The sequence below is a fragment of the Armigeres subalbatus genome, chromosome 1, assembly GCF_024139115.2.
Source record: "Armigeres subalbatus isolate Guangzhou_Male chromosome 1, GZ_Asu_2, whole genome shotgun sequence".
Lineage (NCBI taxonomy): Eukaryota > Metazoa > Arthropoda > Insecta > Diptera > Culicidae > Armigeres > Armigeres subalbatus.
In genome coordinates, this window is record NC_085139.1 from 46570527 (window position 1) to 46583115 (window position 12589).

Consider the following 12589-nt stretch of genomic DNA (forward strand, 5'->3'; position numbering starts at 1 on the left):
AGAGTACGAATAGTATATGATGGAATGAATAAAAAAAAGTTGAATAAATTAGCGAGTGGTAATACTGGCTTTTATACCGTGCGGGACCGAAATCCGTACAGCACCGAAATCCGTCCACCTCATGAGATATCAATAAATTAAAGAAGGTTAAAGGTAATGAATGTAGGAATAATTAATCTTATCCTGTTCAGATACTTGACAGTAAGCTTTTAGGGCATAGAATTGGAAAGAAGGCTTTGAAATTAAAACCACAAAAATCAAAAACTAATCTCCACCCACCAAACGCGGAGTTTATGCCGCCATTTTGTTTTCGGGTAGAGCATAATTGCACCAAAAGTAACTGTCTTTTATTTGCTAATTGCAAATCATTACATAAGATAAGCGGAATACAAATCGAAGGGATCGCTTCTCAAGGTGCATATCGAACTATTTTCAGTGGTAGTTTAGTCAATCAAACTGTTTCAATTTAAATATTTAGTTAAGAAATAGCTGTACGGATTTTGATCCTTTGATTCGAAATCCGTCCACGGTGGACGGATTTCGAGTCAGGAGTAGTTGATTTAATTCATTATTTTATCATGTTTGTCTTAGTTTTTCATGAGTAAATGTGAAACACTTCAAAAGTAGAAGCCTTCGTGCGCCTGTGTCAATGACAAGCGTTTTATTTGCATTCGATTCCTATTTTCTAATGACTTTTTCATATACTAAGGTGCTTAAGTGTACGGATTTCGATGCCCCACGGTACCCATATACAGGACTTGATTCTTCTGAATCGTGGTGGAATGATTTATCTGAATTTGATTTATGTTACCAAATCTTTTTTCGGATCCTTACGACCCTTATCAATTTAAAATCTCATTCGGATTTTGCAATTTCCCCTTAAACTAACTTTTTTCCTTCTTCTCTGTTTTATTTCTTTTGCAGGTGGTGTGAACGAAGATCGTGCTAACTTGACTATCGTACCCAACGGTTCTGCGCCGCTCCTAAAATTCATTCATCCCTCCACCAACATTCCTCACGCATCCTCCGCTTCCTTCACCACATTCCCGGTGGTGCCAATGGTGAACAGAACTGTGAACTCAAACCGTACGCGGTGAAATTGAGGGCACCCCTTTTGTTGTGACTTGATCCCAGTGATTCCGTCCCCACTGATCCTTCCCTCGAGAACCCATCCCGTCCCATCCTTCCGTCAGACCGGCGGTGCAGTGGTTTACATCAGCTGATCGGCAGCGGCCCAACCCGAATCCCCCCAAACGTCGGAGCTATGTTAAACTGTACGGATCTCGCCTGCGTGCTGCACCACCACCACTTCTATGCGCATCTGCATCACCTGAAGCATCACCTGCAGGATGACCACGACCACCACGGGCACCATGGCCATCACGAGAGCCACGACCATCATGACTCAGGTGAGCAACAACTGAACGGGGATGGTGAAAAGACACTTTTTGATCATGTGTATAATCAGTAGGGAGAAATAAGTAAAACTGACACTCTACTATGAAGAATAATTGTGTTTTACGGGTTAAATGACCCAACTAAGCGAATCATATTTCAATACGGTGGTGCAAACGAAATCCATGTAATGCATATGTTGCAAAGGTTTAGGAAAGGAAGTGCAGCCAGTTTCCGGTATGTGGCATCCAGCGGAATTTATTATTACCGTCGTCGGGGGTGACAATGGGTCAAATGGGGGTGAGAATGGGTCACTGTATCAAGTACTTAGAATGCCTGTAGAATAGATTGAATGTATCTGAGGGCAAGAAGACAAAAATATAAGAGACCATTTTGAACGATTTTGCTATCCGACCTCCAGGCTGCCGGTGAGAGCGATGACCCCCGGACCCATTGACAACCCCCAGACCCATTGTCACCCCCGATGGCGGTAGCGTATTTTAACTTTTTCCGCATGAACTTTCAAAATTATTTTTGAGCTCCTCCTGAAGATAAGAAAAAATTGAAAATTTATTTTGGCACTAAAAAATGCCATCGAAAACTGAAACGGCCAAATGACCCTCTCGGCCAAATGACTTTCTGCCAGATGGGTTTAGGCCTAATAGTTTGTTCGGCATAGTGGCATTTGGCCAAATGGCTTTCCGTCGAATGGGTTTCGGCCAAACGACCCTTCCCCATAATATTGAAATTGTTGAGCCTCGAACTATAAAATATAGTCCCTTCAAATAGTTTAATGTTTTTAGTTTAGTTTTTTTTTCAACCAGGATACATTTAAGACCAGTTTCCCTCTACATAATTACTTAAAATAAACAAATATATTCATGAAATTTTATGTTAGAAATTTGAAATTAATTTGTGATCCCATAAAGGGAAAACTTCAAACCTCTTTACCAGACTGCCAAGCTTTGGAAGGCATCGTACCGACAGGCAGAGTCCCATACCGCACCACTCCCACTTGCCGATTGTCGAGAGAATATAAAAACGTAGCAGAGGTCCGGAGGGCGATCGGTTGTACGAAAACCGTTCTCATGCGGACCGGCGAAGATATCGCGAAATTCCCAAAACAAAAAAACCAGAAAGAAACTACAAATCAGACAGTTTGGGCTGGGTACCGAAACGGCACGAATTTGCATAACTTGGCGACATCCGAACACTTTCGAACGAGGTGTTTAGCGCTCAAACAGACGGATGAATGGGAATTTTATTCCGTGTTAAAATTTGTTTTGTTTTAGCAGAAAATAAAACGACTGTCAATAAGTGTTGAAAATAACATGTGGGGTTTCGTTTCGAGCTCGAGGAATTCTTGTGGACAATCACACATAGCAAAACTTTCGGTTTCCTTATTTTGTTGCATTGAACCATTTTAATCAAACATCGTTTAAATTATTATTTCTCCATAGCAAACTTCCAGTCGAGCACATCTGTATATGGGCCTCCATATGCGGTTGGCGGCAGTGTAGTCCGTAAGCTCGGAGCTCTTCCAGGAATTTTTGTCCGGGACGGATTTCTGTCTGACCGGTCTGACATCTGACCTACGGCCACAAAAAGAAAGGAAACGCCTCTTTCATGTGTTCAAGGTTACCAACAGATAGCGGGATGCTGTTCGTATTTTATTAGTAACGAACTTTCGGTTTACACTACAAGTGCCGAGCCAAGATTTGTAACATAAAGTACAAAGGTCGCAAAAAACGTGGAACAGCAACTTTGAGCATCCAGATCACAGCTGTTTTTGAACCAAATCTTTTGATTTTTTCACAGAACAATCTGTTGGATGTCGGAAATCGGATACTGAAAGCAGATTAAATTTTCATGTAACGGTCACAAAGAACCAGCCGGATAGTTCCGTCGTACCACATTGCTTGTATGTCAAATTATATGGAGCAGGAGAAAACTTTGGATGAGTCATAGTTCAGCCATGATAATCTAAGGATTATTTTGTAATTTTGAAGAATATGCGGAAACTAGAATTTCGAAAAATTCAATCCAGGATCCATCTAAAACAAAGCCTAAAGCGTTTCTAGAAGTATGACGATTTTACGACTTGAAAGATCTCCATCCTGAGCGATGGCCAACTTACGCTTTAACCTGTTAGCACGTTAGACTTCGATCAACTTCTATTATTTATTTATTGTGCCTTTGCCGCCATGAGCCTCTGGGTCTGCCTCTGCTGCGATGGCCCGTAGGGTTCCAGTCTAATGCTTGTTTACCAGCGAATGTAAGACTACCACTTTGGCAATGACAACAACATTGTCCTCGCTTGTAATGGAACGTACACACAGTCAAGCAGTTTGACCAACATTGACTCCACCTCCCGTTTATTCAAACATCCATCAAGTTTTACCAACAGCGGCACGAACAATCAATTTATTCGACCAACAATATTACACACGAACGACCGAAGCGCCAACTTTAGCACCAACCGTCAAAAAATATATGGGGGTTTGTGCAACTTCACTACAAATGCTCAAACATGTTCGGCGAACCTTGACTCCACCCCCGACAACTCGAACCAAAATCAAACCGTTTTAATTTTTTTCAACCGAGCCGCCAACTGTCAAATGGTTGTTCAAACAACTTCACACACGTTCAAACAAAGCAGCAACCGAAGCGTTTTCTTGGGGGTGGAGTCAATATTCGTCAAACTGCTTGACTGGTGTGTACGTTGCGTAATGGAACGTACACACGGTCAAGCAGTTCGACCAACATTGACTCCACCTCCCGTTTATTCAAACATCCATCAAGTTTTATCAACAGCGACACGAACAATCAATTTATTCGACCAACAATATCACACACGAACGACCGAAGCACCAACTCGAGCACCAACCATCAAAAAATATATGGGGGTTTGTGCAACTTCACTACAAATGCTCAAACATGTTCGGCGAACCTTGACTCCACCCCCGACAACTCAAACCAAAATCAAACCGTTTTAATTTTTTCCAACCGAGCCGCCAACTGTCAAATGGTTGTTCAAACAACTTCACACACGTTCAAACAAAGCAGCAACCGAAGCGTTTTCTTGGGGGCGGAGTCAATGTTCGTCGAACTGCTTGACTGGTGTGTACGTTGCATAATGGAACGTACACACGGTCAAGCAGTTCGACCAACATCGACTCCACCTCCCGTTTATTCAAACATCCATCAAGTTTTATCAACAGCGACACGAACAATCAATTTATTCGACCAACAATATCACACACGAACGACCGAAGCACCAATTCGAGCACCAACCATCAAAAAATATATGGGGGTTTGTGCAACTTCACTACAAATGCTCAAACATGTTCGGCGAACCTTGACTCCACCCCCGACAACTCAAACCAAAATCAAACCGTTTTAATTTTTTCCAACCGAGCCGCCAACTGTCAAATGGTTGTTCAAACAAAGCAGCAACCGAAGCGTTTTCTTGGGGGCGGAGTCAATGTTCGTCAAACTGCTTGACTGGTGTGTACGTTGCATAATGGAACGTACACACGGTCAAGCAGTTCGACCAACATCGACTCCACCTCCCGTTTATTCAAACATCCATCAAGTTTTATCAACAGCGACACGAACAATCAATTTATTCGACCAACAATATCACACACGAACGACCGAAGCACCAATTCGAGCACCAACCATCAAAAAATATATGGGGGTTTGTGCAACTTCACTACAAATGCTCAAACATGTTCGGCGAACCTTGACTCCGCCCACGACAACTCAAACCAAAATCAAACCGTTTTAATTTTTTCCAACCGAGCCGCCAACTGTCAAATGGTTGTTCAAACAACTTCACACACGTTCAAACAAAGCAGCAACCGAAGCGTTTTCTTGGGGGCGGAGTCAATGTTCGTCAAACTGCTTGACTGGTGTGTACGTAGCATAATTGTTGGAACAAACTCAACTCGCAACGCAACAAGCGTTTGTCCCAAACTGCGAACAGAATAGAACAATGATCGCCTACTGCGCACCTATTCCCTAGTCAGTTTGCGATGTTGTTTTTGTAACCAAAAAATGTATAAATTCGGGACCGATTTGCGATTTGGGCGTAACTTATTTTGTAAACAAACATTGTTCTGTTCATTCCGTAGAATGCAAGCGTTTTTCTCCTAAACTAATTCCCTTACCTGCTAGAGGAAAGCCTATTCTGTCGGATGCATACCATAGTTTTCTCAGGAAATGCTTACTTTAACAGGAAATCGCCTTCCTTCGTTATCAATTTTCAGATGTAAACATAGCCATCTGTTGACATGATTTGTGTTTTGCATCTAAAATGTACAAACTATCGCAACTCGAAAAGTTCACAACAATTACCTCACCATATTTGTTGCAGATAAAATGGAAAGCAACATTGTCTTTGTCCTCTGTAGATGAGGACAAAGAGTAATCGCTATAGTCTTTTGTTGCTTGTTGTTTGCTTTTTTTTTGCGACAATTACACTCCTTGTTGTTAACAGATCTAGTTTCCAGCCCTACGTAAGGTGTGGCCGACCCAGCCCTACTTCCAATCCCGAATTTCTGTTGCTATTCGTCTCTGGTGACAACGACGATGGAGTTGGGTTCTCCTGAAACCTAGTAGAATTCTGGAATGAACTCCTGGGAGATAATGCTGAAGTAATTCCAGCAAGATTTTGTTGATGAATACCCGAAGAAATTCTAGGAAAAAGAATCCCTGCAGAAATTCCAGTAGAAGAATTTCCTTGAAAAGTTTCTTCAGGAATTTCAGTAGGAATATTTGAAGAATAATTCCTAGAGGACCTATTCCTAGAGGACTCCCAGGATGAATTCGCAGAGACATTTGAAAAAGATCACCTGGACGATTTTCAGGAAGAAGTTCAGGATGAATTTCAGTAAGAACTTTCCAAGGAATTCCAGAAAGAACCTATATGTTAGTTCGTGGAGGATCTCTTGATGGAATTCTAGGAAGAATTACTTGGTCAATGATGACCATTCGGAGGAATTTCAAGAGGAATTTATGTAGGAAATCCAGGGATTATTAATGGAACTCCGGAAGAAACAACTGCAGGAATTCCCAGAGAAACTTCCAGAGGTATTTCCGATAGAGCTTCTGAACGAATTCCAAAAGAAATATCTAAAGGTATTCCAGGAGGAACTTTAGAAAGAACTCCTGGGTGAAATCCAGTAGGAATTTCTTGAGGAACTCCAAGAGAAATTCATAGCGGAACTCTTTGAGTAACTTCATGCAGGACTACAGAAGGAACTCATGAAGGAATTTCAGAAGAAAAATTCGAGAAGGAATGGCAGTTAGAGTTCCTCCAGGCATTCCTCCTGCAGTTCATCCAGGGATTCATCTTGAAGATCCTTCTAGAATTCCTTCATCCTGGAATCAATTTCAATTTCCTTTGGAGTTCTTCCAAATATTACTTCAAGGATTCCATCAGAAATTATCCAGGGATTCCTCCTGGAATTCCTCTAGAAATTAATTTAAGAGTTCCTCAAAGAATTTATATTGGAGTTTATCCAAAAATGCATCCCTAATTCCTGCAGGAATTCCTCCAAATAGTTCTGCTGAGGTTCATCCAGGAATTCTTTCCGTTGTTCTGGCAGGAATTCACTCCAGCTCCATCAGGAATTTTTCCTGGAGTTTCATCTGCAATTCTTCTTAGATTTCCTCCAAATATTCTCCCTGGGGTTCATCCATGAATTCTTTTAGGAGTTCCTGCAGGAACCCTTTCTGGAGTTTCTCCAAAAAATCTCCTTGGAGCTCATCCAGAGCTCCTTCTCAAGTTCCTCCAGGAATTCATCTTACAGCTTCCTACAATTTCCTAGATAAATTTCTGGAGAAGAGTTCATCCTCGTTTCTTCCTGGGACTAATCTTTAATTCCTCTACACATTCCTGAATTCCTCCAGGAAGTCATCCTGAATTCTTCCAGGAAATCATCCAGAAATCCTTCAGAATTATGAATTCCTTCAGGAGTTCATTCTAAATTTCTCCAGGAAATTATTTTCATCTCCAGCAGTTGTGAGTTATTCCAAGAATTCCTGGATGAACTCCTGGAGTAACACCAAGATAAATTACAGAAGAGACTCAAAGATGAATTTTTGAAAAAAAAAAACTTCATGAGGAGCTTCAGGAAATACTGGATAAAATCCGGGATGAATCGCTGGAGTAACTCCAGTACTAATTCCTGGAGGAACTAGAAAGAGATTCTTAAAGAAACTTTGGGAAGAATTCCTGAAACAACTTCAGAAGGAATTCCTGGAAGAGCTCCTGAAAAATCAAAGGAAAACAATATTTGGAAGAGCTTAGAAAACAGCTCCGATAGTAATTCCTGGAAGAACTTCTATAGGAACTCCAGGAGTAATTTCTGGAAGAGCTCCAGGAAGAAATCCTGGAGGAACTCCAGGAGTGATTTCTGGAGGAGGTCCAGGAAGATATTTTGGAGAAACTCCAGGAAGAATTTATGTAGGAACTTCAAAACGATATCTTGGATGAGCCTCAAGTAGAATTCCTGTTGAAACTCCAGGAATAATTCCCGAAGGAACTCTAAGAAGAATTGCCGAAGAGAGAAAATTCCAGAAGGAATACCTGATGGACCTCTAGGAGGAATTCCTTGTGGAACTGCAAGAGGGATCTTCAGGAGAAAATCCTGGAGGAACTTCAAGAAAATTTCTAATGGAGCTTAAAGAAGATTGAAACCTGCCAGCCTAACGAGTTTCCCGTTTTAAGTTGAAATGGCTTAAGCGCCACTCCCGGAGGAGACCATTAACCTGATCGAAGGTTGCCCGACCTAGTTAGACCCTTCAGAGGAGGGTAAGATTTTTCCCAAAGAGATTGGGCGGGAGACAAGTGGGCTGTTCAGGGAAAATTGGATGCCTTTAGACCGTGAGGTCTAGCAAATAGAGAAATTGGTGTGAACAGAGGTGATTTCGGCCGGCGACAAAACAATATTCGCGGTTGTTATCATCATTGGAAGACTTAAACCAATACACTCCGAACAAGCCACGTTCGAATGGAGAGAATCCTTGGTTGGAGTAAGGGCCAACCTCCCCAGAAAATAACCAAAAGAAACCTAAAAAAACGACCGAAATGTGAAAATACTCCTTCTTAACCTCTTCAAATTCTTCCCATCAGTTCAAACTTTTTGAGCTACCGTGTACTGAAGATGCATTTATTAATTCATTTCATTTGCTTCTATTCATCTTCTTTACCGACATTTTGATTCTTAAAACTAGGCCTAGCTACAAATTCATTTCCCTCTATACTCTGTGTAACTGCTCGACCACTATGGACGGTGTGACTTAACTGGTGCGGTGTTCACTCTTTCTATAAATAAGCCAACTACCTCGCTGACGCGTACGGAAGGAACGGTAGGGCTATCGGCTTGGCCACGCTAGCAGATTGGCTAAGGCTAGGGGCACTCATTCGCCATGCGCATGGAGAAAAATAATGAAACATGCATGTTTACTCACTTTGGTCGTTGCATACAAACTTGGAGGCGTCGGCGGTTCTCCACTACTGCTGCTTTGGCGCCACGCGTGTCACGCGCGGTCTCTCCCACGGACTCCGAAATGGTTCACGCGTCGTTCATCGATGTCGCCGTTGTCGATGACACCTCCGGCGCGAAATTGTGGACTGCTCGACGGGGTACAGCCGTCGGTGGCGTCGAGCTACGGTGTGCGCCTCCCGATCCAAAGGTCGCTGGTTCGAATCCGGCCGGGGGAAAAACTTTTTACGCGACCGTGTCACGCTCTGCACGCCGTCACTCACGAGAAAGGATGAATAAACTTGATTACCGTTTCCTAACCGGTCCGGTTGTTGCCGCCCTGCCAAGGGCGCGGGAAAAAACGTGCGCTGCCCTCTCTGGTCCACGTGTACCACAGGGACGTCCTTCGTAGCAGGTAAACGGGGTCAAAAGCAGTCTCCAACTGTGTGGGTGGTGTGTCGGGCCTTGCAACTTGCCACAATCGCTTTATCCGCAAGTCTACACAACCACCTAACCGCCAGAATGCACTACAAACTTGATTACGGTTTGACTAACTTCAAGAACACACCACGACGCGACTTAGAAAATCCGGACTGCTCTTGCCTCTTCCGTAGACCAGAACGAAGTGAACGAGCTAAGTCCTTGGATCCTCAGATCAAAGCGCGAGATTCTATGATCGTCGCCGGAAATTACGCGAATCGAAGGTCAAAAAATCGCCTCTACCCACACCAACATCCATATTCGGCGGGTAAAGACCTCCCTTTTCCCGAGCTTCCAAGTGGAAACGATCAATCTACTTGTCTCCCACCCGAAGATTGTAAATGATTCCGGGGGTCAACGAATTCTGAAAGCGATCCTGATAGGTCATTGGCCGGGCCTTGGCACTTGGTCGCTGAGGTATATTGCTTGAACGGCGGTTATTTTGCGCCATACATTTGAGCGGGAACTCATTCAGTTCAGTGAATTATTGAGTGTAGAAAATGAACATTATCGGTAAACACTCAAAGTAAGCTTTTGAATTCAAGGGGTAGTTCAACTGGGAAATTCCATCATTGCTGTGCTACTTTGTACAATTCTATTTGAAATTCAAAACATTATTCATGGTACTGTTACAAGACTTTTTGGAGAAATTCCTGAGAGAACTCCTGAAATAACTTCAACAAGGAATTCCTGAAGTAACTCCAGGAGGAATTCCTTGGAAAATAAAATTCGTGAGGGAATTTAGAATTAATTCCAAGGGAAAAAATAAGGTGGTAGGTCATTGAGCTTGAGCTTGAGCTTGATTGACTGCTCGTAGTTGCTACTCCATTATGATCAGATCAGCTGTTCTTGCACAGGGAACCAACAGATGTTTGCTTGGGACTAGCACACATCTTCAATGTACAAGTACTGGTGATCTCATTTGTTAGGTCATACTGGCGCCTGCCACGTCAGAATGCAAGTCAATGTAGGGAATGGGGAGGAAATGATGATGCAATCACTCGCCCACTGCAAGCCGAATATACCTCTGCACTTCCCACGAGTTCACGCGGAAATTGTTGGAATTTCTGGGTTAGGTTGGAGAGGCAGAGGTTCGTCTTGGTTAACGAGCTGAGATAGGAGAAGGTAACTGATGGAATTTCTAATTGGATGTAGGAAACAAGCTCTATAGTTCATTTCCAATTCTAGCAGATTACTGTTAGAATACTCAAGTTGAAGGTATAGGAATAGTAATGGAAACGGTATGGAAGTCCATTTCCAGTTCTAGCGATTGCTAGAACATGAGAAATATAGAGAAAGATACAAAGTAGTTGTATGGAACGAACCTGGGATTGAACCCACGACCTCCTGCGTATGAGGCAGAAGCAGTAGCCATATGACCACCAAGCCCGTTATTATAAAGAAAAATAAGGTGGTAGGTCATTTGGCATAAAGTCGTTCGGTATAACGCTTTTTGGCATAAAGGTCGTTTGGCATAACGGCCGTTTGGCATAATGGTCGTTTGACAGAATGGTCATGTGGCATAATAATTGTATAATCATCATTTCCGGCATCAATGCAACATATTTTTGTAATTATTGTTGCTTTTACATCATAAGGGAGATGCTTTTTTTTTAATAATTTTTGTATCAAAGAATGTATATGAAAATCACTTCGTTTTCCTTCTGGGTCAGCGACAAGTTCGATCTTGTCATGCCACCAAATACAAACAACAAAATTGTAAGAGTTTAACAACAAAGAATATATTTTTAAACGCAAAAAAGGTCAATGAAAAAAATTCTACAGGAGATATAATCATCTGTTTTGAAAGCACACTTTGTCCTGTTAAAGTCAAAGAAATCTATATTTCCTTCTTCAATATGATTCCGGATATGACTCAGAAATGATTCCTTTTTCAGTTAATGCATTTGTTCGGTTTAAAGCAAAAGAAGGTATGATTGGTTCTTTCAAAGACAGCAGAAGACAAGAGAGGATAAGATTCCATTTTTCAATTTGAACACTTGCTTGGTAAGGAGGCAAGGAAGACATCAAATATACTATATTAATATAATATATTTGAAGACATGATTCCTTCTTTGAAAGCATGCATCTCCTCAACAGAAGGCAAGAGAGGATATGATTCCTTCTTTCATTTTGGGCATTTGCTTGGTCTAGGGCAAGGGAGATATGATCCCTTCTTTGAAACGATGCGTTTGCCCGGTAGAAGACAGGAGAGAATATGTAATTCCTTCTTTCAATTTGGGCATTTGCATGGTTTAAGGTAAAGGGAAATGTGATCCCACAGCTTAAGGCAAGGGAAGATATGATCCCTGCTTTGAAAGCATGCGTTGGCTCGGTAGAAGACATGAGAGAATGCGATGCCTTCGTTCAGTTTGGACATTTTCTTGGTTGAAGGCAATGGGAGATATATTCTTTAAAAGGATGCATTTACTCGGCAGAAGGCAAGAGGGGATATGATTCCTTCTTTCAATTCAGGCATTTCATCAATTTAAGGCAATCCAAGATATATTCCTTTTTTCAAAATGGTTTTTTTGCTCGGTAATAGATGGGATATGATTCTTTCTTTCAGTGCAGACATATGCTCGGTCTAAGGAAGGAAAGATATGATTTTTCACTTGTCATAAGAAGAGTTTGAACAATCCCGTTGAATTACACCACTTAATTGTATCTTGACAGATACGTATTTCGACCTCAACAGTAAGGCCGTCTTCAGTGTCTCGTACTTAACTCGACAAATACGAGTCAAGTCGAGTCAAGTACGAGACACTGAAGACTTACTGTTGAGGTCAAAATACGTATCTGTCAAGATAATTGCATCTTGACAGTGGTGGAATTCAACGGAATTGTACAAACTCGTCTTATGACAAGTGAAGACATTCCACTAAAAAGCACAAAATAATTTTCTTAACAATATGATTTATGTTTTTCAAGTCAGATTTGCTCGTTTGAGGGCAGAGGGATATGATCCCTTATTTCACAAAATCTATTTGCCCGGCAGAAGACAAGAAAGAGGATATGATTCCATCTTTCAATTTGGGCACTTGCTCGATAAAGGGCAGATATGATCCTTTCTTCAAAATAATGCATTTGAAAGGCAGAAGGCAAGAGGTAATATGATATCTTCTTTCAGTTTGGACATTTGCTCGGTTTAAGGCAATGGAAGATATGATCCCTTCTTTCAAAGGATATATTCGCCCAGTAGAAAGCAAGAGAGAATGTGA

General features: G+C 41.8%; 1 protein-coding gene across 5 annotated transcripts in view; it reads left to right on the plus strand.

Moving 5' to 3' along the window:
• The window catches only part of LOC134225142 (serum factor response D-like), a 692637-nt gene that overhangs the window by 147579 nt on the left and 532469 nt on the right, over positions 1-12589 (plus strand). For all 5 annotated transcript variants that reach the window (XM_062704985.1, XM_062705024.1, XM_062704993.1 and 2 more), the window contains one exon: positions 925-1409. In XM_062704985.1, coding sequence (XP_062560969.1) covers positions 1265-1409 — 145 coding nt within the window. In that variant the 5' untranslated portion in view covers positions 925-1264. The remainder of the gene's footprint in view (positions 1-924; positions 1410-12589) is intronic.